Source organism: Panicum virgatum, chromosome 1N, assembly GCF_016808335.1.
Source record: "Panicum virgatum strain AP13 chromosome 1N, P.virgatum_v5, whole genome shotgun sequence".
NCBI lineage: Eukaryota > Viridiplantae > Streptophyta > Magnoliopsida > Poales > Poaceae > Panicum > Panicum virgatum.
The window spans coordinates 13,011,997-13,034,936 of NC_053145.1; the positions used below are offsets into that span (position 1 = coordinate 13,011,997).

The window sequence follows — 22,940 nt, forward strand, 5'->3', positions numbered from 1 at the left end:
AAACACAGCCTCAGGGCGCGCCCGCGAATTAGCGGCCCCCGGGCCTCGCGGCACTGGCGGAGCTACGTGGGGGGCAAACTGGGCCCTTGCCCCCCCTTGGTCTAGGAAAAATTATGAAGATTCGAGCACTCAGCTGTGCCTGCTGCTCGTTGAGGAAGATAGATGAGAGGAAAAATATGTGAACTATTATTTGGACCACTACTTATGGGCTTCAATATGGGCTGGGAGACCTAAAGCTTGCTGCTAGTTTATCTACTTCCCACGCATGCTGCTAACCTGGGCACATCACGCACACACACATGATGCATCTGCTTCTGTGGTTCCCCTGCGACTACGAGATGGCCGTAGCTGTTACTGTAGCAACCCCCCCCCCCCCCCCCCGGATTGACTGCACGCTCCGCCACTGCCTCGCGGCCTCATCACCTGCCTACATACCTACCGTGTACCGCCGCCACCGTCGTCATCCGAGTTACCGAACGGCGCCGTAACACACGCCACTGCATGCACATGCACACATCCGTACTTCATTTATACTTGCTTGTAGTACGTACTAGGCAATATATATAGATGCATATATATATATATATATATATGGAGCAGGGCAGGCAGTTAGCTAGTTATTGAATCAGCTTGCAGCAGGAGGATTGAACGAGCGAGGGGTCGGTCCAGCGGTTGAAGTGTTTAATAACTGAGCAAATTGATCCGTGCCGGGCGCCATTCGGTCACGGGCGGGAACTCGGTTCATGTCCGCTCTGTTCCGTGCCGGCCCACGCGAGTAACCACCGCGCGGCCACTGCCACTGGCCACTATATAGCTCAGGGGGCGCCGTGCTGGCTCGGCACCAGCTCGGAAGCCCGTAGCTAGCAGCTAGTAGCTCTACTACCTCGATCGAGCTCATTCCTTCCCCGAGTCGAGGGAGTAGAGATAGATACGCGCAGAGGAGGCTGTCCATGGAGGCGTCGGCCGTGATGTCGTTGCGGCGGGCGGCGGCCGTGGCGTGCGTGCTCGCGCTGGCGCTCGGCGCGGCGGCGCAGCTCACGCCGACGTTCTACGACGGGAGCTGCCCGAGGCTGCAGTCCATCGTGCGCTCCGGGATGGCCGCCGCCGTGCAGCAGGAGCCGCGGATGGGGGCCTCCCTCCTCCGCCTCTTCTTCCACGACTGCTTCGTCCAGGTACGGGCGCGCGCCGTCGGCCAGCTGCCCACTCAATTCGCGCGGTTGCGGTTGCGGTTGCAGCTGCCCGGCCGGCATCTGAATGCGCCTTGCTTGCAGGGGTGCGACGCGTCGGTGCTGCTGGACGACTCGCCGACGCTGACGGGGGAGAAGAACGCCGGGCCCAACGCCAACTCCCTCCGCGGCTACGAGGTCATCGACTCCATCAAGGCGCAGGTCGAGGCCGCCTGCCCCGGCGTCGTCTCCTGCGCCGACATCCTCGCCCTCGCCGCCCGCGACGGCGTCAACCTGGTCAGTGAACTAACCAATAGTAACTGGCAGTAGTAGTAGTACTAGGCTACTAGCAGTAGTCTAGTAGTACAGCACCACCTGCCGACACCCGTACCACCTGCTGCCACCAATCAACATGCATGTCGACCGGTTAAACATTGAGCTCATCTTGCATTGCCCACTTCACTGCTTCACCGTGCACGCACTCGACATGGACTCGACCGGTCGGTCCCGTCAAACATGCTCGATCCGGGCGGCGTGGGGGCCAGCCAGAGCCCAGAGCCAGCTTTCCTCACCAACCGCTCAGCCCGACCGGGGGACGGATGCTTCCTGATCTGAGCGAGCCCGTTTTGTCGCCGAACGCCCGCTGAGCATGTGCCCACTGTTCCTACTAGCTGTTCATCTGTGGCACAGTAGCAAGCAAGTTGCCGTCCATGGCACTCGAGAGTTCCCTTCCCATGCATGCAGATCCAATATTCCAATGCCTGGTAGGTCCTGCAATCAGCCACAGCCAACCGAACAAACAGAGGAAATAAAACCAATAAGAAACATTACGTAGTCGTTCATGAATAATTTGATCGATCATCAGTTGGTTTGAATTCGGTTCCATGCGTGTGTTTACCGATGCATGCAGCTGAGCGGTCCGACGTGGGCGGTGCCGCTGGGCCGGCGCGACACGCGCACGGCGAGCCAGGCGGCGGCGAGCAGCAACCTGCCCTCCCCGTCGTCGAGCGCGGCGGCGCTGGTGTCGGCGTTCGCGTCCAAGGGCCTGGACGCGCGCGACCTGGTGGCGCTCTCGGGCGCGCACACCGTGGGGTCGGCGCGCTGCGCGAGCTTCCGCTCCCGCGTCTACAACGACACCAACATCAACGCCGGGTTCGCGGCGAAGCGGCGGCAGATCTGCCAGCCGCAGGGCGGCGCCACCGACGGCAACCTGGCGCCGCTCGACGCGCTCAGCCCCGTCCGCTTCGACAACGGCTACTTCCGCAACGTCGTCGCCCAGTTCGGCCTGCTCCACTCCGACCAGGAGCTCTTCGGCGGCGGCCAGGTGGACGGCGTCACGGCGCAGTACGCGCGCAACGGTGCCGCCTTCGCGCGGGACTTCGCCGCGGCCATGGTCAAGATGGGGAACATCAGCCCGCTCACGGGGTCCAGCGGCGAGATCCGGGCCAACTGCCGGAAGCCCAACTAACAATAATCAGCCGCGCCCCGCCGCCGCCGGCCGGCCGGCCGGCCTTGAGATGCGTGCGGGACGGAGAAGGGACGGCGCGGATGGGCGGGGCCGATCGACATGGCCAGCTAAGAGGAGTGCGGCTTTTGCGCGTGGGGAAGTGTGGAGTGCGTTCGAAGGGAGCGGCGGCGGCTGGCCGGAGACGGCGATGATTGAGGTGGGGCGGATTTGGAGGGTGGAGCGGCGCTGTCAAGGGGGGAGGAGGAGGGAGACGAGAGGTGGGGCCCAGCGTGCCGTGACACATCGATCACGCGCTGCAGTGCATGGCTGCATGCATGGCTGGCCACTGCGGCTGCTTTTGGTTTGGTTGCATTCTTTCCTTGTACCATACCGATTCGATTCATGATTATTTTTCAGGGAGGGGACACGAATAAGAACGTATATATATAAAAATGTGCTTTATTTCTTTTCCAAGCAATTTAGAAAAAAAATGCTACGTGTTGATGATGTGAGATATAATAATGTACAGACTACAGAGATGTTTTCCTTGGTCAAAACGGGAGGGTGTACAGTACAGTGCAGAAGGAGTGGTTGCCCGCAACAGAATTAGGCAGGGTACAACAAGTACGTCCAACTAGTACCATGATTAGTTTGCCCCCTGCTGCCTGCGACGGGCCGGACATGCAGGCTGGCCGCCGGCCCGGGCGTCGATGCGAGGTCGAGGTAATGGCTAGCTGCGTGCTCAGCTGATGAGCACCGTGCCGGTTGTGGTGTCTGGTGTGACCATCTGCATGATGCCACTCCTCCCATTCCATCCCATCATGACCACCGTGCTCGTCGATCGCGAGAGAAACAGAGGGAGGCATGGCAATCTGGTTTATCATTACAAGAGTTGCCTGGTGATTGCCAACTTTTTTTTTTCCGAACACGCAAAAGCTTTGAGGAGGTGAGGATCGGGGAGTATGCTTTAGGCATGCACTAGGCTAGGAGAGTGGGGTTATACTTTGTATGGGCCGGTATGTTTCAGCTTTGAGCTAGCCTGCTGCCGCCTGCAGCTGCAGAGCCGAGCACTAGTGTCCACACGAAGACGATGCCGGAGAAAACGGATTTGACAACGACGACGAGGGCAACGACGGCGGTGCTACATACATACCAGCTAGCGCTGCTGGAAACAGGGCGCGGCCGCGCCGAATGTTATTGCACGATGCAAATCCGACGGTGGTTGGAGCGGTACGGTGTTGTCAAAGGGAGGAGGTAGACGATGAGGTACGGTGCAGCGCGCGGGACCGACCCGGCCAGCGTGCCGTGACAAGTCGACCACAGCACAGCCATTGCCGCTCTGTCCTGGTTGCATTCTGTCTTTATAGTTTGTGGTGATGGATTGATGGCGATCGATATTAGTAAGCTGGAAGCCTAGAACAGATGGAATGTGTTCTTTTTTTAATCACATTTTATTTTTCATCATTAATGCAATAAGTACTCATGCCTGTTTAATTATGTTTCAAAAAAAATCAGTCACGATCTCCCTTGGAAGGGATCTGTCGTCAATGGGCTAGCTAGCTAGCATGCACTAGCAGAGTAGTTGCACGATCGTCCATAATTGTGATAAACAGGATTAGGCGCTAGCTAGTACTAGCAGCATGCCAGCATGATGATCGTTGCGTTCGTTCGACGGGCCGGGTGCCCGGGTACCCAGGGCGCGTCTGGTACGCGGTGTGGGCATTGACGTGACCGTGAGAGGCCTCGCGCATGGGCAAAACGCGTGGCAAATTGAATGTGATTAGGATTTAGGAACGGCGGCTTGATTTTGGTACTACGCCGATGTGATTTGTTGCGTGCGTGGCTGCTTGGCTGCGCTGGCCGCCGGGCGTTGCATGGTCGGGGCCGTGTTTTGTTGCAGCTTGTAAATTTTTTAAAAAGGTATCTTTATATATTTGAAGTACTAAATATAGACTAATCACAAAAATAATTACAGAACTCGTCTGTAAATTGCGAGACGAATCTAATGAGCCCAACTAATCTGTTATTAGAGGTTATTTACTGTAGCATTACTGTAGCAATTTAGCATCTAATTACATCATAATTAGGTTCATTAGATTCGTCTCGCCATTTACAGACAGCAGTCGCAATGCGTTTTTTATTTCGTCTAAATTTAAGTCTCCATGCAGATGTCGGAAAAAAAAATTGGAATTTAGAATTTTGTAACTGAACACGACCCGGATCGAGGCGCGTCGGTTCGGTCAGTCAAGGCAAAGATTCGGCTTGTACGGTCACGGTGTACGCTGCCAGCTCAGCTAGGGAACCCCGATCCGATCCGCGCCTTGGAAGGCTGGAGGCCTTGCCTGTGTTGGGCCTGAAAGGCTCGAAGGAAGCACGTGCCCCGCTGCAGCCTGCAATGGATGCCGCGCTTTTTTCTTTTTTATATTAAAAAAATTAAAATTTCAAGAATATATGTTTGTTTTGAAAAATTTCAAAAATACCCCCGTCGCCGCCTCATAGGGCGACAGGCCCTAGTTGTAATTTTTTTCTTCAAATTTGCAACGAGGTCCATGGCCGAAAAAAATGAAAGGGGGGCCTGTCGCCCCCCCCCCCCCGGCGACAGGGCCTGTCGCCCACCCCTGGGGCGACAGGGTCCCTCCCCCTATATATAAGCCCTGGCCGCCATTCCCTTGTCATTTGAGCCTGAAAATTCAGGAGAAAATAGAGGGGTGAGGAGAAGAAAAGCGGCGAAGCTCTGCCGAATTCCGCACTTGTGATCTACCGATAACTTCCGTATGAATCCGTTGATATTGTATAACAATTTTATTTAATTAGCGGATTAGCTGAATTAGATTCAGTGTTTTAGAACACTCGTTTAGTATTACAATTTGAGTACTATTATAGACTTGTTTTTAAATTAATTATGCATTAGAATAGAATTATGACAGTACCTTATTGATATTGCAGCATAAGACAATAGAATTATGACAGTACCTATATTTTCACGCATTGATTTGGTATACGATATGTGCATTATTTAAATCATTGTTCGTCATTTGGCGCACCACACTATAGCGCCAATGTCTTCGTCAGGATCAACCTACATTCCGCGGAGCAAGTGTGTAGCAATCGTACCTGAAGGAATTGATGTGCCAATGTGCTTCTGTGGTTCGTTATGCAAGTTCATGCAATCTGAGGTTTTAGTAGATGACTACGGTATGAGGTTCTTTATGTGTGAGAACTACAAATATGATCCACCTAAGCGATACGGCAAAGACCGGGCCAAGGCAGCAGGACAACATACACTATTTTTCTTTGTGACCTAACATTGAGTTATGATTCTAACTTTTGTTGCACAAAGTCTCCTCCGCCTCTTTGTGATTTTATGCAATGGTTCGACACCGTGCAATTGCAGCAGGCAAAGGACTTTGTGGAACAACAAGCAAGGTGGGCTGCAGAACGTTGGCGCCGAATGAAGCACGAGGAAAAGCAAGAGGAGAAGCACAAGAAAGAGCAAGAAGAGATCCGCAAGAGGATGGAGGAGGTGGATCGTAAGACGGCGGCCGAACGTGAAGCTGACAGGGAGAGAAAGCGAGAGAGGGCACGCCGTGCGAAGGAAGCCGGCCCCGAAGCAATTAGGAAGGGCAAATATCCTCGGTGCACTCAGTAGAGTAGTACCATGTAATCCCGGTATTTTACATTCCATAAGGCATGGTAGGTTTAGATGCAACAAGAAATTAACTTGTCGCGTGCACATGCCACTGCAATTAGTTGTTTATGTTTTCAGTTGAGAGCTTGACTCTGTGTGTTGTAACTTTTACCATTAATTTGCAGTTGTAGCCGGGAATCTATGAAATGTTTGAACTTGTCCTTAATATTTTTGGAGCTTTTCATATCACTAGAATACTAGAAAGCACACATTTAATTAATATAACGATAAGAACTAAGAACTAAGAAATGCATTACATAATGTGAACCATCAAATTTTACATCATAATACAACGATAATGAAACACACATGACAGATGCAGTGGTATGGCAGAACCCATTGCAAACTACGGTAAACAGATTCCGGACTAACCTAACATGCCTTAGGTAATTTAAAAAAAAACACAACAAACACAACGATGCAGCATGTCACTAGCACTAGGGTAGTCCTAGTAGCCGTACCCCCTCGTAGCAAACTGCGTTGAGCCATGAGTGTTGTTGAACATGCTGTAACCAAACAACCAAAGTAGGTACGCATCCAGCGATCTGGTCACACTGTACTCGTCGGCATCCACAGCCAACAGGGCAGGCCGCATAAACAATTAAGATTAATGGTTTCAATTGACAATGGAACATGTGAATTGTAACAATTAAATTTAAATATGGAATGAATACGTACTGTAAACTGTAGGAACCAGGTCTTCGAAGGACCTGCTGCTCGCGGGTGCGGGTTGATCGGACCTGCTTCTTCCACGCGGTCAACCAGGGCAAAACGGGCCTCCAGGTCATCCTTCCACGAGGCCGCCACCACACGCGGACCTACAGCCTCCCCGACGATAGGGAGGCCGAGGAGGTAGGCCACGTCCTGCAGCGTAGGAGTCATCTCCCCACACGGGAGGGGGAACGTGTGTGTCTCCGGCCTCCATCTGTCAACGAGCGCCGTCAGGAGGGATCGGTCGAGCTGAATAGGCCCACCCTCGACAAGATGGCTTAGAGTCAGTAGACCGGCCTCACGTAACCTGCAATAAACAAAATTGTCGAAACAAAGGAATATCGACGAATACATAAGTGATAAACAATAATATTTCATTACATACCTGTCACACCAATCGTGGTGTATAGAGATCGCCTCCCCGGGTGGACGAGGACGTAGCACCTCTAGGGCTCGGTGCTCAACTGCTGCAAAGTAAGACCTGTGGCTCGAGTCGATAACTGGATCTAGCAAGGAGTCCATCTCCATACCTGCATTCAAAACTATATGAGAACACATAGGTACATATATGTTTCATAAAAACTGGAAGCGTAATATTTATACATTACAGATAGGTTCAATACAAACTCCACGCACGATTACTATATATTACAGATAGGTTCGATATAAACTCCACGCACGATATTTATACATTACAGATATGTTCCATACAAACTGGACGCACGATTACTATATATTACAAATATGTTCGATACAATTGTGGATCATGACACCGAATGCCTTCCACGAGTAATTCTCGCCGATGGTCGTCTGAACGTAGGAGGTGCTCCATCTCTGGGATTTCCGGAAGTACCGACGTCAGCAGCATCGTGAAGTGCATTCTGAGGACACTTCTTGTAGTTGTGACCCAATGCTCTACATTGGATGCAATGTTTTTGTGCCTTGCTTGCTTCGGACTCGTCCATACCATTCCGAATACGACGTGTCTGACGGCGGCCTTTGCCTTTCTTAGTGGCTGGATCAGGAATAAACATCTTATTCTCATTATCCTGAATGAAAGGCCCCACTATTCCAATCCCATATACCTCATGTCCCCAGGTGGATACAGCTACTTACTTGCTGAAGTAAGGTGAAACAAATACTCCTGGCTGCAACCCAGACTCTGTACATGCCGCAATGAGATGCGAGCATGGCAAATGCAATAACTTAGGCTTCATGTAGGTGCAGAAGGCTTTGCCATCTACTGTAATCAAACTCTCTTGTACCACCCTATCTCTACGGATACCACGACCAGTTCTATCCTTGCATAGAACCTCAAATCTATGCTCCATTGTACCTGTCGATATGACGCGGTGCAGTTTGGCCTTTTCAATATTCTCTTGCATATATTGTGTCACTCTTATGCAAAACTGAATTTGGGAGTTGCTGATGTTTATGCTTGCAGCCATGTCACGCTCTTTGAAATACTTCATGCACCCATACATGATGAACTCAACAATTCCCACAAGAGAAAAGGCATGACAAGAACACATAACCATATTGAAACACTCCGCGTGGTTCGTTGTCTGAATAACATACTGTATTCCGTTGGTATCATAAAGAAATGACCATTTCTCCTTAGGTGCACCTCGAATCCAGTGTGAAAATGGCTTCTCCATTGAATCCCTAATCTCTGCAGCCTGACTCGTGCCTGTTCTTGATGCCCTTACCTTCACTAACTCTGCAGTCAACTGATCAAGCATCTGCCATAATGCATTGAATTTTCTCTGTTGATTTTGGGTGCACAACCTCTTAAACATATTCTTAAGATCCTTGTTCTTGAAGTGGTCATAGAAGTTTGCACCCATATGCCTAATGCACCACCTCCACAATGGAGGTGTTGTCGCAGTTCCACGTTGCAATTTCAGTATTGATTGCAGCAGACCTGCATGCCTATCACTAATAAGGCACACATCTGGACGTGCAGCAACAACATGAACCTTCACTCGTTCAAGGAACCAATACCAACTGTCTAAGTTCTCATTCTCAACAAAAGCAAATGCGAGCGGAACTATTTGGTTGTTGCAATCTACCCCGATTGCGGTGAGTATCTGACCTTTATATCTTCCAGTCAGAAATGTGCCATCAATGCAGATCACCGGAAGACAACACTAAAATGCTCTAACACAAGCACCTATGCAAAAGAAGGCTCGTTGCATAATTCTTTGCCCCCTAGTCACGGCTGGTACGAGGTATGTGTCATAAAAGCTTCCAGGATTTCTAACAGCAACCTGAGATAACATACGAGGTAGGTTATCATATGATGCATCGTATGTGCCGAACCGCATCTCGAACACCCTTTGTTTAGCCCGCCATTTCTTCAAATAACTAATGGTGTACTGGTAAGTCTGCTCAATGTGTCGAACAATCATTTTTGGCTCATAATTTAGGTTGTCCATAATCAACCCATATATTTGCTTTGCAACAAAGTCGCATGATATATTGCGATGCGAGGGAAGAACTTCTGACAGCAAACAAGTGTGCTCTGTCACAATGGAACATTTCCAGTTCGACTTCCATTTTCCCTTGAATGCATGTACTCGCCATAGACATCCATCATTCACACACTTCACCTCATATTCTTTACTGCCAGACTTTACGACTCTGAATTCTCATTTCAATGATATTGCCCATAGTCTCACAGTATCTTTTACGGCTTCAATGTTTGGATATATTGCACCTTGCACTACCTCATTCCCTCTACTCTCCCACTCCTGATTTCGTACGTCTTCTGCGACATGACTGCCAAAACCATGCTCCTTCCACTCTTTTGGCAATGAGTACTGCTCGTCATCAGATGAGCCCTCATATTCTTCCATCTCTATTGCGATTTGGTCTTCTGCCTCCATCTCGTCCAAAATACTATGTATCCTCTCCCCCTCATCAGCAAGGCCCTGTGATCCCATGTTTTGATTCTCTGTCTCTTCTGACTCATCTTGCTCAACATAATTGGTCTCTCTTCGAATACTCGGAGTTGCTTGATCTGCACCATGTTGGATTTCATTTTGTGTCTTCTCCTGGATTTGAACAAGAATGGCCAGAGATCACCCACACTCTAGAGCTGCTTGCATGTACTTCTGCCAGTCATCAGTGCTGTGTATCATCATCAATTCCCATAAATCACTTTCTACCTCCCAATTAACAAGAGACTGGACAGTCATCACATGTGTCAACGGATCAACACGGAACCCACGCTGCAGCCACTTACATATGGAACCAAAACTCCTTTCCAGAGGTTTATCTATGGCGCTAGATGTGCACTTAAAGGCAGAAAGATCTACTCCATTTGGCCCATACAAAACATTGTAGTCACCATAAAATACTTGAAACTGCATCTTGCTCGACATATCTGTATATCACAGAATACTTATCGAGTTATACTCTTTACTTCACTATCCTATTCAATAATCCGTAAAAACTAAGTATGAAATTCAACTACAACGTATAAGTATTCAGAACTACGTGATGACACTCAAATTCTATAATGAATAAGCCAAATTCTTTTCTAAATCATAATTAATTTATAAACACGTCTATAATAGTACTGCAATTGTAATAATAAATGCGTAGTACTAATTTTCTAAACTAATTTACTACTACGTAACTAAAAACTAAAGTATCATTAAACTCCTACTTAAATGGTTCTACTATAGCACTAATTAAATTAAATTACTCTACAATAGCAATGGAAAAATACATAAACTAAATGTACTAACCTGCAGATCACAAGTGCTGAATCCGGCAGGGCTTCGCCGCTTCCCTTTTCCTCACCCCTCTCTTTTTTTCTGGATTTTTGGTTGAATTTTCGGGCTCAAATGAGGAGGGAATGGGGTCGGATGCTTATATAGGGGAGGGTATCCCGGTCGCCCGAGGGGGGGGCGACAGGCCCCCCTGCCGCGCCCGTGGGCGGGGCCCAGTGGTCGCCCGAGGGGGGGGGGGGGGCGACAGGCGGCGCGGCTGCACCCCTGCCCCGGGCCGGAATTTTTCCAGTTTTTTTTCAGGATGAGTCTCAGGATCAAAACGAAAATGATAATTTCCGATATCAAAAATTATTTTCAAAATTTTATTAATTTTTAAGACTAAAACAAAATAAAAAATTATAAAATAAAAACGAAAATAGAAAATAATGTGAAAATGAAAATGATTTGAGTATCCTCGGATTGTTTTCGAGTATTCTACCATATTTTACAGATAAAAATACTGTATTTACATAGAAAGCCAGCATCTACTAAATATTTTTAAATGTTATATCTACGTTTTTAGAGAGTATGACTTATTTGTCATAGTTCTAAATCACAACCTTGGGACCTGAATTCATAGAACTATAAATAGTTTCTTGGATGGTGGGATTATTGTCTAAATTTTTATTACTATGAAATGAGATAGGAGTATATGTCATGGATGGATGGATGCTTGGATTAATATCTTAATCATCAGTATATGCGCATGAAATGTGTCAAGTACTCAAGTCATATGGGTAGAGTTGTGCTCTATGGTTTGACATATTTAGCATTTTTCAAAATATCATTTCGATAGATTTCCATCATTATCGATGTGTTCTTAATCGTATATTTTTTTTTTCGAAATTATCGTAATACCGATGCCATTTTCGTTTCTGATAATAACTTATCGTTTTTCATTTTCGATGAAAAAAATGTGAAAGTGAAAGTGATGGAGGCTTTTGCCAATCGTTTCCGACCGTTTTCATCTCTAGCCTCAAGTTACTATGGAGTATGGACCACAATAGTATGACGTGCCCGTCACTTTCACTTTCCACTCTGTAGGCGTGTGTGCATAAGTTGTAGTTTCTAATTATATAGTAAATGCGTGTGGTGTATGGTGTGAATTCAGATACTACAACTTGTACCTAAATTAAGGCTTAAAAAAACCCCACCACCGGGCGCGGCGCCCGCATCCATCGGCACGATGGTAGCGCCCGCGCCAGCTCCACTATCTATTCCGTCGCCTGCCTAGAAACTTCACCAATGGGATTGAGTCGTAGCTCGAGCAGTTAGCGCTCAAGGTGGTGGAGCGGCCGGTCGTGGATTCAAGCGTTGCTCAACCTACGATTCTCACCGGGTGCTGAGGCGTGTGTTGGTGTGTGTGGCGTGAGTGCCTCAATATGTCACGTTCCGAGCGTTAATTCCCTGATTCCCTAATGCTTCTGGTGCTTTTTTTTTTAAAAAAACTCCACCAGCACAAACCAACCGGTGGTTGCGCACTTGCGCTGGGCCACGCGCCGCCGAATGCAACCAGGTGCCGCGCCAACAGCCGCGCTACGTGCATCCATCCGTGCGCTTGCAGGCGCGGCCCATGCCGGACGCGGACCCCCCGGACCCAACCTAGCGTGCGCGCGGGTGGAATGGACGGACGGGTCGAGCTAGATTCCCGGCGTCCCCACGCTCGCGCGGCCACAATCATCCGCGCGTTTACCGCCGCCATGGACGCACGCGCGATGCTGGCCGCCGCCTGGCTTTGCTTGCTCCCACTACCAGCCAGTGGAGGAGGTGCGCCCGCCGGTGCCCCCACTCGGCCACTGGTGCGCTTGACCGATACCACTGCTACCGCTGCCGGCTGGTTGCGTTTCCGTCCGGATAGCGAGCGGCTCAATCTTCACAATCGCGCCGTCGTCTTCCTCCGGATAGGCATGGCGGTGCCGCGGCTGCTCCTGGCGGCGGCGCCCGTCCTCCTCCTGCTGGCGGCGGCGGGCGCGGACGCGCAGCTCTCGGCGGGGTTCTACTCGGCGAGCTGCCCCGCCGTGCACGGCGTCGTGCGCCAGGTCGTGTCGCAGGCGGTCATGAACGACTCCCGCAGCGGCGCCGCCATCCTCCGCCTCTTCTACCACGACTGCTTCGTCAACGTGAGTGGGCAAACAAATCGTGCCGCGCGCCGCTGCACTCGACTCGCGCTCCGAGCTGGCCACTCCACGTCCGCTGATTGATTTGTCTCCCAGGGCTGCGACGCCTCGCTGCTGCTGGACGACACGCCCGCGACGCCCGGCGAGAAGGGCGCCGGCGCCAACTCCGGCGGCTCCACCTTCGGCTTCGACCTCATCGACACCATCAAGGCGCAGGTCGAGGCCGCGTGCCCGGGCACCGTCTCCTGCGCCGACATCCTCGCCCTCGCCGCGCGCGACAGCGTCAACCTGGTCCGTGCCTCGTCCCCTCGATCCTCACATTTTTGTAGCCAGCGACGGCACGCCATGGCTGGCTCCCTTCCCTCTAACGCGCGCATGCCTATTAAGCGAGCAGCTCGGCGGGCCGAGCTGGGCGGTCCCGCTCGGCCGGCGCGACGCGACGTTCCCGAACGCGACGGGCGCGGGCACGGACCTCCCGGGCCCGGGCTCCGACCTCGACCGGCTCGTGGCCGCCTTCGCCGCCAAGGGCCTGACGTCGCGGGACCTCGCGGCGCTGTCGGGCGCGCACACGGTGGGCATGGCGCGGTGCCTCAGCTTCCGCGCGCGCGCCTACTGCGACGACAACGTGAGCCCCGCGTTCGCGTCCCGGATGCGGGGGGCCTGCCCAGCGTCCGGCGGGGACGACGCGGCCGCGCCGCTGGACGCGGCCACCCCCAGCGAGTTCGACAACGGCTACTACCGGAACCTGGTGGCCGGCGCCGGGCTGCTGCACTCCGACCAGGAGCTCTTCAACAACGGGCCCCTCGACGCGCTCGTGCGGCTCTACAGCGCCAACGGCGCCGCCTTCTCGTCGGACTTCGCCGCGTCCATGGTCAGGCTCGGGAACGTCGGCCCGCTCACGGGCTCCGCGGGGGAGGTCAGGCTCGACTGCCGGAAAGTGAACTCGTCGTGATGTGCATTGCATCCACGATGATGTCAGCTTGATGCTGCTAATGTGATGCCTGGCTGCAATGGAGGATGAAGCATGCCATGGAAATGGAGCACAAAAGAGTCAATTCATTAGCAGAGCTTCGTTGAGCTTTTAATTTTTTATTTGATCAGAGCAATGTATGTAAGCATAAATTTCTTTTCTTGGAAATATACTGCGCATTCTTTTATTTACTTTACTTACTATTAGTAGTAGTTGTCATCAGTAACAGAAGCTTCAACTGGACGAACAAGTTCAGCCGCTTCAAGTGCTATCGCCTCTTGTCAGGTGCTGCTGCTGAACCAAAGCATATCGCCAAGCTGTCGGAGATGTCGCGTGTGGCTCTTTGCGAACAGCCCTGAGCGGACCACTGACCCACAGCCCAAGTACCGGCGGATGTCCCGAAAAAAAAAAATCCATCACCGATCTCTAAACTTGTGTCGTTGTGTCATCCCGGTCCCTAAACTCACAAATCGACCGTTCGGGATCTCAAACTTGTCCATCTGTGTCATCTCGGTCCATAAACTTATTCGACTGTGTCATCCCGGTCGCTAAACTAAAAAATTAAATATTTACATCCTCAAATTTGTTCAATCACGTCATTCCGGTCCCTAAACTTGATTTTGAGTCTCGTCATTCCGGTCCCTAAACTTGATTTTGAGTCTCATATGGATCAAAACAAGACGATCTAAAATCTATATATCCATTAGTAATTCATAACTTTTTCATATGAACTTGATGAAGATAAACTTTATATCAAAATGGTAGCACTCGACCTAATCTATAATTTTGTAGTTGAAATATTTTTGAATTAAAACTATTTAGGGTCTCAAAATATTATTGTAAATTTATAGATTTTGAAATTTAAAAGTTAAAATTAAAATTTGGGACCCTAAACAATTTTAATTCAAAAACATTTTAACTGCAAAGTTGTAGATCGGGTCAAGAGATACAATTTGGATATAAAGTTTGTCTTCATTCGAGTTCATATGAAAAAATTATAAATTATTTTTTGATATACAAGTTTTAAATCGTCCGGTTTGGACTTAGATGATATTCAAAACCAAATTTAGGGACTTAGATGATACGACCGGACAAGTTTGAGGATCTAAACAGATGGTTTATAAGTTTAAGGACCGGAATGACACAGCCAAACAAATTTAAGGACTTAAACGATCAATTTACGAGTTTAAGGACCGAAATGACACAGTCGAACAAATTTAGAGACCGGTGACGCACTTAACTTAAAAAAAAATACCGGCGAATGCCCGTGATCGAAGAGAAGGATCGGGAGAGAGATTGGCAGGAAAGACGAGAATTCCGACGAGACGCGCACGTCGGGCGCCATGTACTGACGTGGTCTCAATGCTTCCAAACCTCTGGAAAATGACATGCCAACAAACAAATCTGCATCTTCCCCGGCGCTCCCGTCTCCCGCCCGGGCTCGAACTCGGGCGCTTGCATGCTGGCATGTGCACGGTGAGGAGTAAGTTATAGAGAAATCTCCCATTATAATTTTAATTTATTAGGGAGATGTGCTCCAACAGATTAATTTTTTCTTTTTTCCTTTAATTTATGAGTGGACATGATCTTCTCATACATGTAGTTCTTGTGGCTAGAAAAGAATGGAGGGAAAAGGAGAAGGAAAGGGAGAAGGTGTAATTCCCCTTTAAAAAGAGGAGAGGGGAGAGAAATAAAAAAGAAAGGAGAAAGGGGAAAAGAAAAAATCAATCTATTGGAGCTAATTTTTTTCTCTAAATCTCCTTTATGGCTAAAAAGTGAAAAGGGGAAAGAAAAAAATCAATTTATTGGAGTTGCTCTTACCGCAAGAGGTTTCTGGGTGCATGTGTTTGCCCTGGCTGTGGGCCTGCACTTGAACACTTATTTCTTCTCTCTACTAATATAATGATACGGCTCTGCTGCATATTCGAGAAAAAAAATAAAAAAAATTATACTGATCAAGAAAAACAATAACGGGTATAAAAGGTAATATTGACACAAAACGATATGTAAGAAGATAAAATAAAATTACCGTTGAGACAAATCTGCGTCTTCTTTCTTTGATTGTTTGCCATCGTCTAGAGCTTGAAATTACATCGAAGAGGCAGTGATCATTCCCTTTTTCTTGGAAAGGGGTGCACGGTCAGTCTTGCTTGGATTAAGCTGACATAAAGTTTTCATTTCATCGTACAAGAAATTTTCTAAAACAAGTCAACCAAATAGGACGGCCCTGCGGGCCAGCCCACAAGGGATAAGAAAGGCGGCGGGCTTTTCTGAGCCCACCAAATCTGCTGCTGCATGCCAGCCTTTGAGGTTTGAGGCCCGCTTTGAAGTGTTCATGCTCTATTCATTCAGGTTGTGTCCCTGATTCTCCTGTGTGGCTCAAATAATACCACAGCTGACAGCATACTTATTCCTCGGTATTACTTGGCTTGTGTATGCCGAGCCAGGATCACCGCGCGACGCGGGGTCGTGACAGCGACACCATGGCACTGGTGTCTTGTACTCTCTTTGTTCTTAAATATATGACATCATTGATTTTTTTTCATTTGACTATTTGTCTTTTCTACAAATATTTATGCAAATAGTCAAATCTTCAAATTAGATTCAAGAGACTCTTGATAATAGATGTAAAGGTACTCATTTCACTTCATTTAACTAACTGATTAATCAAATAATGTTGGTCAAAATTGAAGAAAAAAATCAATGGTGTCATATAAAAAAGAATGGATGGAGTACTAACTTGTAAGCCATGCAACGCACCGGCTCTATTTGGTTTGGTACGCAACACATGTAGCACAAATTTTGATTAATAAAAGCAGTTTGCAAAACTAACTCCACAACTTCTGCGCTACATCGCGAGACGAATCTAATGAGGTCTTTGACCGCAAGATTAGAGGTTGGTTACTATAGTATTACTATAACTAATCATCAATTAATTACCGTCATTAGATTCGTTACACAAAATTACACTTATTCGTGAAAATATTTTACAAATAAACTTTATTTAATACACCATGCATTAAATATTCTCTTTTGTGCTATGTGTGCTAGCACTAGCAGTGATCCAAACGGGAGCTCTCGACGGCTCCGTCCATCGCAGGTACATCGTCCACTTTCCATTTCATGATGCAGACAGGATACGTGGACGGGGGACGGGCACGGTGGCGCGGCGTCGCCCGGCAGTCCGCGAGGCCCCACACGGTCACGCACAGTGCGCGCCAGCCGGCCTGCTGCCTGCACCAAGCCATCAATAGTGCCCTGCCATCCCGTTTCAGCGAGGAAACTTCTCGGCCGCCCGCCTGCCACCGCCTTTCCATTCTCGGTACGGGAAACACATCACATAGCGCCGGCCGGCCTCAGCGTCGGGGCGGAGTCCACGCCGGGGGCGGGAGCAAGAATGTCGGGGTCACGCGGAGCCCGGCGAAAAGGCACTCCCAGCGGCAGAGGTGTCGAGTGGTACGTGACTCATCGCAGGGACGGCATGGAGAAGCAGGCAGGCATGGCGATGGCGTAGAAGCCAGGGAACAAACAGTTCGCCGCCGGTATCCTATCCGCCATCCTTGCTCACTTTCTTCCAGAGAACGCCCGACCCAGCGGCGAACCCCGAGTGCCGAATACGACATCGCTCTCCCGCTGGGATCTTTTTCATTTTTATATTAAAAAAAATTAAAATTTCAAAAATATATGGCCGTTTCGAAAAATTTCAAAACTATACCCCTGTCGCCCCCTGCCTGGGCGACAGGACCTAAACGTAAAAAAAATTACATTTAGGTCCTGGCGCCCAGGACACATTAAACATCGAACTTGTAAAATCGACATAAAATCATAGAAAAATCGGAAAAATACAAACTCAACTGTTCTGGATTCTATGAAACAAGATCTACAACTTTTGTTATATAAAGTTTTTCATTTGATCAATGTATCTTGCTCTATTTTAAATACCAATTTAATGCACTTTTATTTAAATATCAAGATCCATCCTTTGAATGCATGTCATCTTTGGCCATAGTCTTGCATATGGTGAGCATAGGCTTGTAAAAAATTGGTAGGCCCAGAAAAAATTTCTAGAATAAGCTTTTAAATTAAATCTTGCAATATGTCTAGTTTAAATTGGTTATTTATCCATGTTGCTATACTGAGTTTTAGAAGCCATAACTTTTACAGTACTATTATTTTATTTCCTAAGAGCTATAAAAAAAAGTTTGGTAAATTTTAGATAAGCACAACTAGACCAAATGAATTATTTCAATTTTTTCTAGGTACAAGAACTATTTTTCTTGATTTAGTGCATTTACCTTAGTCATAATTCATTTGGTCTAGCTGTGCTTATCTAAAATTTACCAATTTTTTTTTATAGCTCTTAGGAAATAAAATAATAGTACTGTAAAAGTTATGGCATCTAAAACTCAGTATAGCAGCATGGATAAATAACCCATTTAAACTAGACATATTGCAAGATTTAATTTAAAAGCTTATTCTAGAAATGTTTTCTGGGCCTACCAATTTTTTACAAGCCTATGCTCACCATATGCAACACTATGGCCAAAGATGACATGCATCCAAAGGATGGATCTTGAGATTTAAATAAAAATGCATTAAATTGGTATTTAAAATAGAGCAAGATACATTGATCAAATGAAAAACTTTATATAACAAAAGTTATAGATCTTGTTTCATAGAATCCAGAACAGTTGAGTTTGTATTTTTCAGATTTTTCTACAATTTTATATCGATTTTACAAGTTCGCTATTTAATGCGTCCTGGGCGCCAGGACCTAAATGTAATTTTTTTTTACGTTTAGGTCCTGTCGCCCAGCCAGGGGGCGACAGGCCCCCTATCGCCCCCAGGCAGGGGGCGACAGGGGTATAGTTTTGAAATTTTTCGAAACGGCCATATATTTTTGAAATTTTAATTTTTTTTAAATATAAAAATGAAAAAAATCCCTGCCGCTGGGCTCGCTCGCTCGCTCACGGACAGCCCACGGCGCAGCCCATTCCGCGTGCGGTCAACCGACCAACGACGACCCGCTACCGCCTGGATTTTTTTCTTTTTTATATTTTAAAAAAATAAAAATTTCAAAAATATATGTCCGTTTTGAAATATTTCAAAAATACCCCCGGTCGCCTCCCATAGGGCGACAGGCCCTAAGTGTAATTTTTTTCTTCAAATTTGCAACGAGGTCCCTGGAAAAAAAGGGGGCCTGTCGCCCCCCACCTCGGGCTACCACTGGGCCCAGCCCACGGGCGCGGCAGGGGGCCTGTCGCCCCCCCTCGGGCGACCGGGGTAACCCCCTTATATAAGATCCAACCCCCCCTTCCCTCCTCATTTGAGCCCGAAAATTTCACCAAAAATCCAAAAAAAAGAGAGAGAGGTGAGGAGAAGGGAAGCGGCGAAGCCCTGCCGGATTCAGCACTTGTGATCTGCAGGTTAGTACATTTAGTTTATATATTTTTCTATTTAAGTACTACGCATTTAAGTAGGAGTAATTTAAGTACGGGTGAGTAATTTAATTTAATTAGTGCTATAGTAGAATCATTTAAGTAGGAGTTTAATGATACTTTAGTTTGTAGTTTCGTAGTAGTAAATTAGTTTAGAAAATTAGTACTACGCATTTATTATTACAATTGCAGTACTATTAGAGACGTGTTTATAAATTAATTATGATTTAGAATAGAATTTGGCATATGCAGTATAGAATTTGAGTGTCATCACGTAGTTATGAATACTTATATGTTGTAGTTGAATTTCATACTTAGTTTTTACGGATTATTGAATAAGGTAGTGAAGTAAAGAGTATAACTCGATAAGTATTATGTGATATACAGATATGTCGAGCAAAATGCAGTTTCAAGTATTTTATGGTGACTACAATGTTATGTATGGGCCAAATGGAGTATATCTTTCTGCCTTTAAGTGCACATCTAGCGCCATAGATAAACCTCTGGAAATGAGTTTTTGTTCCATATGTAAGTGGCTGCAGCGTGTGTTCCGTGTTGACCCGTTGACACATGTGATCACCGTCCAGTCTCTTGTTAATTGGGAGGTAGAAAGTGAATTATGGGAATTGATGATGATACACAGCACTGATGACTGGCAGAAGTACATGCAAGCAGCTCTAGAGCGTGGATGGCCTCTGGCCATTCTTGTTCAAATCCGGGAGAAGACACAAAATGAAATCCAACATTGTGCAGATCAAGGAACTCCGAGTATTCGAAGAGAGACCAATTATGTTGAGCAAGATGAGCCAGAAGAGACAGAGAACCAAAACATGGGACCACAGGGCCTTGCTGATGAGGGAGAGAGGATACATAGCATTGTGGACGAGATGGAGGCAGAAGACCAAACCGCAATAGAGATGAAAGAATATGAGGGCTCATCTGATGACGAGCAATACTCATTGCCAAAAGAGTGGAAGGAGCATGATTTTGGCAATCATGTCGCAGAAGATGTACGGAATCAGGAGTGGGAGTACAGAGGGAATGAGGTAGTGCAAGGTACAACATATCCAAACATTGAAGCCGTAAAAGATGCTGTGAGACTATGGGCATTCAGAGTCGTAAAGTCTGGCAGTAAAGAATATGAGGTGAAGTGTGTGAATGATGGATGTCCATGGCGAGTACATGCATTCAAGGGAAAATGGAAGTCAAACTGAAAATGTTCCATTGTGACAGAGCACACTTGTTTGCTGTCAGAAGTTCTTCCCTCGCATCGCAATATATCTTGCGACTTTGTTGCAAAGCAAATGTATGAGTTTATTATGGACAACCTAAATTATGAGCCAAAAATGATTGTTCGACACATTGAGCAGACTTACCAGTACACCATCAGTTATTTGAAGGCATGGCGGGCTAAACAAAGGGTGTTCGAGATGCGGTTCGACACATACGAGGCATCATATGATAACCTACCTCGTATGTTATCCCAGGTTGCTGCTAGAAATCCTGGAAGCTTTTATAACACATACCTCGTACCAGCCGTGACTAGGGAACAAAGAATAATGCAACGAGCCTTCTTTTGCATAGGTGCTTGTGTTAGAGCATTTCAGTTTTGTCTTCCGGTGATCTGCATTGATGGCACATTTTTGACTGGAAGGTATAAAGGTCAGATACTCACCGCAATCGGTGTAGATTGTAACAACCAAATAGTTCCGCTCGCATTTGCATTTGTTGAGAATGAGAACATAGACAGTTGGTATTGGTTCCTTGAACGAGTGAAGATTCATGTTGTTGCTGCACGTCCAGATGTGTGCCTTATTAGTGATAGGCATGCAGGTCTGCTGCAATCAATACTGAAATTGCAACGTGGAACTGCGACAACGCCTCCATTGTGGCCCGATGTCCAAAACAGGTGGTGCATTAGGCATATGGGTGCAAACTTCTATGACCACTTCAAGAACAAGGATCTTAAGAACCTGTTTAAGAGGTTGTGCACCCAAAATCAACAGAGAAAATTCAATGTATTATGGCAGATGCTTGATCAGTTGACTGCAGAGCTAGTGAAGGTAAGGGCATCAGGAGCAGGCACGAGTCAGGCTGCAGAGGCTAGGGATTCAATTGAGAAGCCATTTTCACACTGGATTCGAGGTGCACCTAAGGAGAAATGGTCATCCCTTTATGATACCAACGGAATACGGTATGATATTCAGACAACGAACCATGCAGAGTGTTTCAATATGGTTATGCGTTCTTGTCGTGCCTTTCCTCTTGTGGGATTTGTTGAGTTCATCATGTATGGGTGCATGAAGTATTTCAGAGAGCGTTACATGGCTGTAAGCATAAACATCAGCAACCCCCAAATTCAGTTTTGCAAAAGAGTGACACAATATATGCAAGAGAAGATTGAAAATGCCAAACTGCACCGCGTCATATCGACAGGTACAATGGAGCATAGATTTGAGGTTCTATGCAAAGATAGAAGTGGTCGTGGTATCCGTAGAGATAGGGTGGTACAGAAGAGTTTGATTACAGTAGATGGTAAAGCCTTCTGCTCCTGCATGAAGCCTAAGTTATTGCATTTGCCATGCTCCCATCTCATTGCGGCATGTGCAGAGTCTGCGTTGCAGCCAGGAGTATTTGTTTCACCTTACTTCAGCAAGGAAGTAGCTGTATCCACCTGGGGACATGAGGTATACAGGATTGGAATTGTGGGGCCTTTCACTCAGGATAATGAGAATAAGATGTTTATTCCTGATCCAGCCACTAAGAAAGGCAAAGGCCGCCGTCAAACACGTCGTATTCGGAATGGTATGGACGAGTCGGAAGCAAGGAAGGCACAAAAGAATTGCAGCCAATGTGGAGCATTGGGTCACAACTACAAGAAGTGTCCTCAGAATGCACTTCACGATGCTGCTGACGTCGGTCCTTCCGGAAATCCCAGAGATGGAGCACCTCCTACGTTCAGACGAGCATCGGCGAGAATTGCTCGTGGAAGGCATTCGGTGTCATGATCCACAATTGTACTTCATTATTTGTAATATGTAGTAATGAAATATTGCAGGTATGTAATGAAGTATTATTGTACCTATGTGTCCAGTTTGTATGAAATATATATTTACCTATGTGTTCTCATATATTTTTGAATGCAGGTATGGAGATGGACTCCTTCCTAGACCCAGTTATCGACTCGAGCCACAGGTCATACTTTGCAGCTGTTGAGCACCGAGCCCTAGAGGTGCTACGTCCTCGTCCACCCGGGGAGGCGATCTCTATACACCACGATTGGTGTGACTGGTATGTAATGAAATATTATTGTTTATCACTTATGTATTCGTCGGTATTTCTTTGTTTCGACAATTTTGTTTTTTTCAGGTTACGTGAGGCCGGTCTACTGACTCTGAGCTGTCTTGTCGAGGTTGGGCCTATTCAGCTCGACCGATCCCTTCTGACGGCGCTCGTTGACAGATGGAGGCCGGAGACACACACGTTCCACCTCCCGTGTGGGGAGATGACTCCTACGCTGCAGGACGTGGCCTACCTCCTCGGCCTCCCTATCGTCGGGGAGGTCCGCGTGTGGTGGCGGCCTCGTGGAAGGATGACCTGGAGGCCCGTTTTGCCCTGGTTGAC

General features: G+C 47.5%; 2 protein-coding genes across 3 annotated transcripts; both read left to right on the forward strand.

Annotated features, from left to right (window-relative positions):
• The first annotated feature begins 708 nt into the window (after nt 1–708).
• Nucleotides 709–3,158, forward strand: LOC120655216 (peroxidase P7-like). Its single transcript, XM_039932965.1, has 3 exons — nt 709–1,172; nt 1,272–1,463; nt 2,077–3,158. Exons 1-3 carry the CDS (start codon nt 951–953, stop codon nt 2,632–2,634), a joined length of 972 nt encoding a protein of 323 aa, XP_039788899.1. The 5' UTR covers nt 709–950; the 3' UTR covers nt 2,635–3,158.
• A 9,293-nt stretch (nt 3,159–12,451) lies between these two features.
• LOC120655215 (peroxidase P7-like) lies at nt 12,452–14,084 on the forward strand. 2 transcript variants are annotated; one of them, XM_039932963.1, is made up of 3 exons: nt 12,452–12,911; nt 13,005–13,199; nt 13,296–14,084. In XM_039932963.1, exons 1-3 carry the CDS (start codon nt 12,492–12,494, stop codon nt 13,890–13,892), a joined length of 1,212 nt encoding a protein of 403 aa, XP_039788897.1. In that variant the 5' UTR covers nt 12,452–12,491; the 3' UTR covers nt 13,893–14,084. The 2 variants fall into 2 exon arrangements, with proteins under 2 accessions (XP_039788897.1, XP_039788898.1); XM_039932964.1 differs by having other exon boundaries at nt 12,456–12,911; nt 13,303–14,084.
• The last annotated feature ends 8,856 nt before the right edge of the window (nt 14,085–22,940 follow it).

Coding starts and splice junctions, on each gene's coding strand:
- LOC120655215 (XM_039932963.1), top strand. CDS start 12,492: ATGGACGCACGCGCGATGCTGGCCGCCGCCTGGCTTTGCTTGCTCCCA. Junction 12,912..13,004: donor ACCACGACTGCTTCGTCAAC/GTGAGTGGGCAA, acceptor TTTGTCTCCCAG/GGCTGCGACGCCTCGCTGCT. Junction 13,200..13,295: donor CGCGCGACAGCGTCAACCTG/GTCCGTGCCTCG, acceptor ATGCCTATTAAG/CGAGCAGCTCGGCGGGCCGA.
- LOC120655216 (XM_039932965.1), top strand. CDS start 951: ATGGAGGCGTCGGCCGTGATGTCGTTGCGGCGGGCGGCGGCCGTGGCG. Junction 1,173..1,271: donor TCCACGACTGCTTCGTCCAG/GTACGGGCGCGC, acceptor CCTTGCTTGCAG/GGGTGCGACGCGTCGGTGCT. Junction 1,464..2,076: donor CCCGCGACGGCGTCAACCTG/GTCAGTGAACTA, acceptor CGATGCATGCAG/CTGAGCGGTCCGACGTGGGC.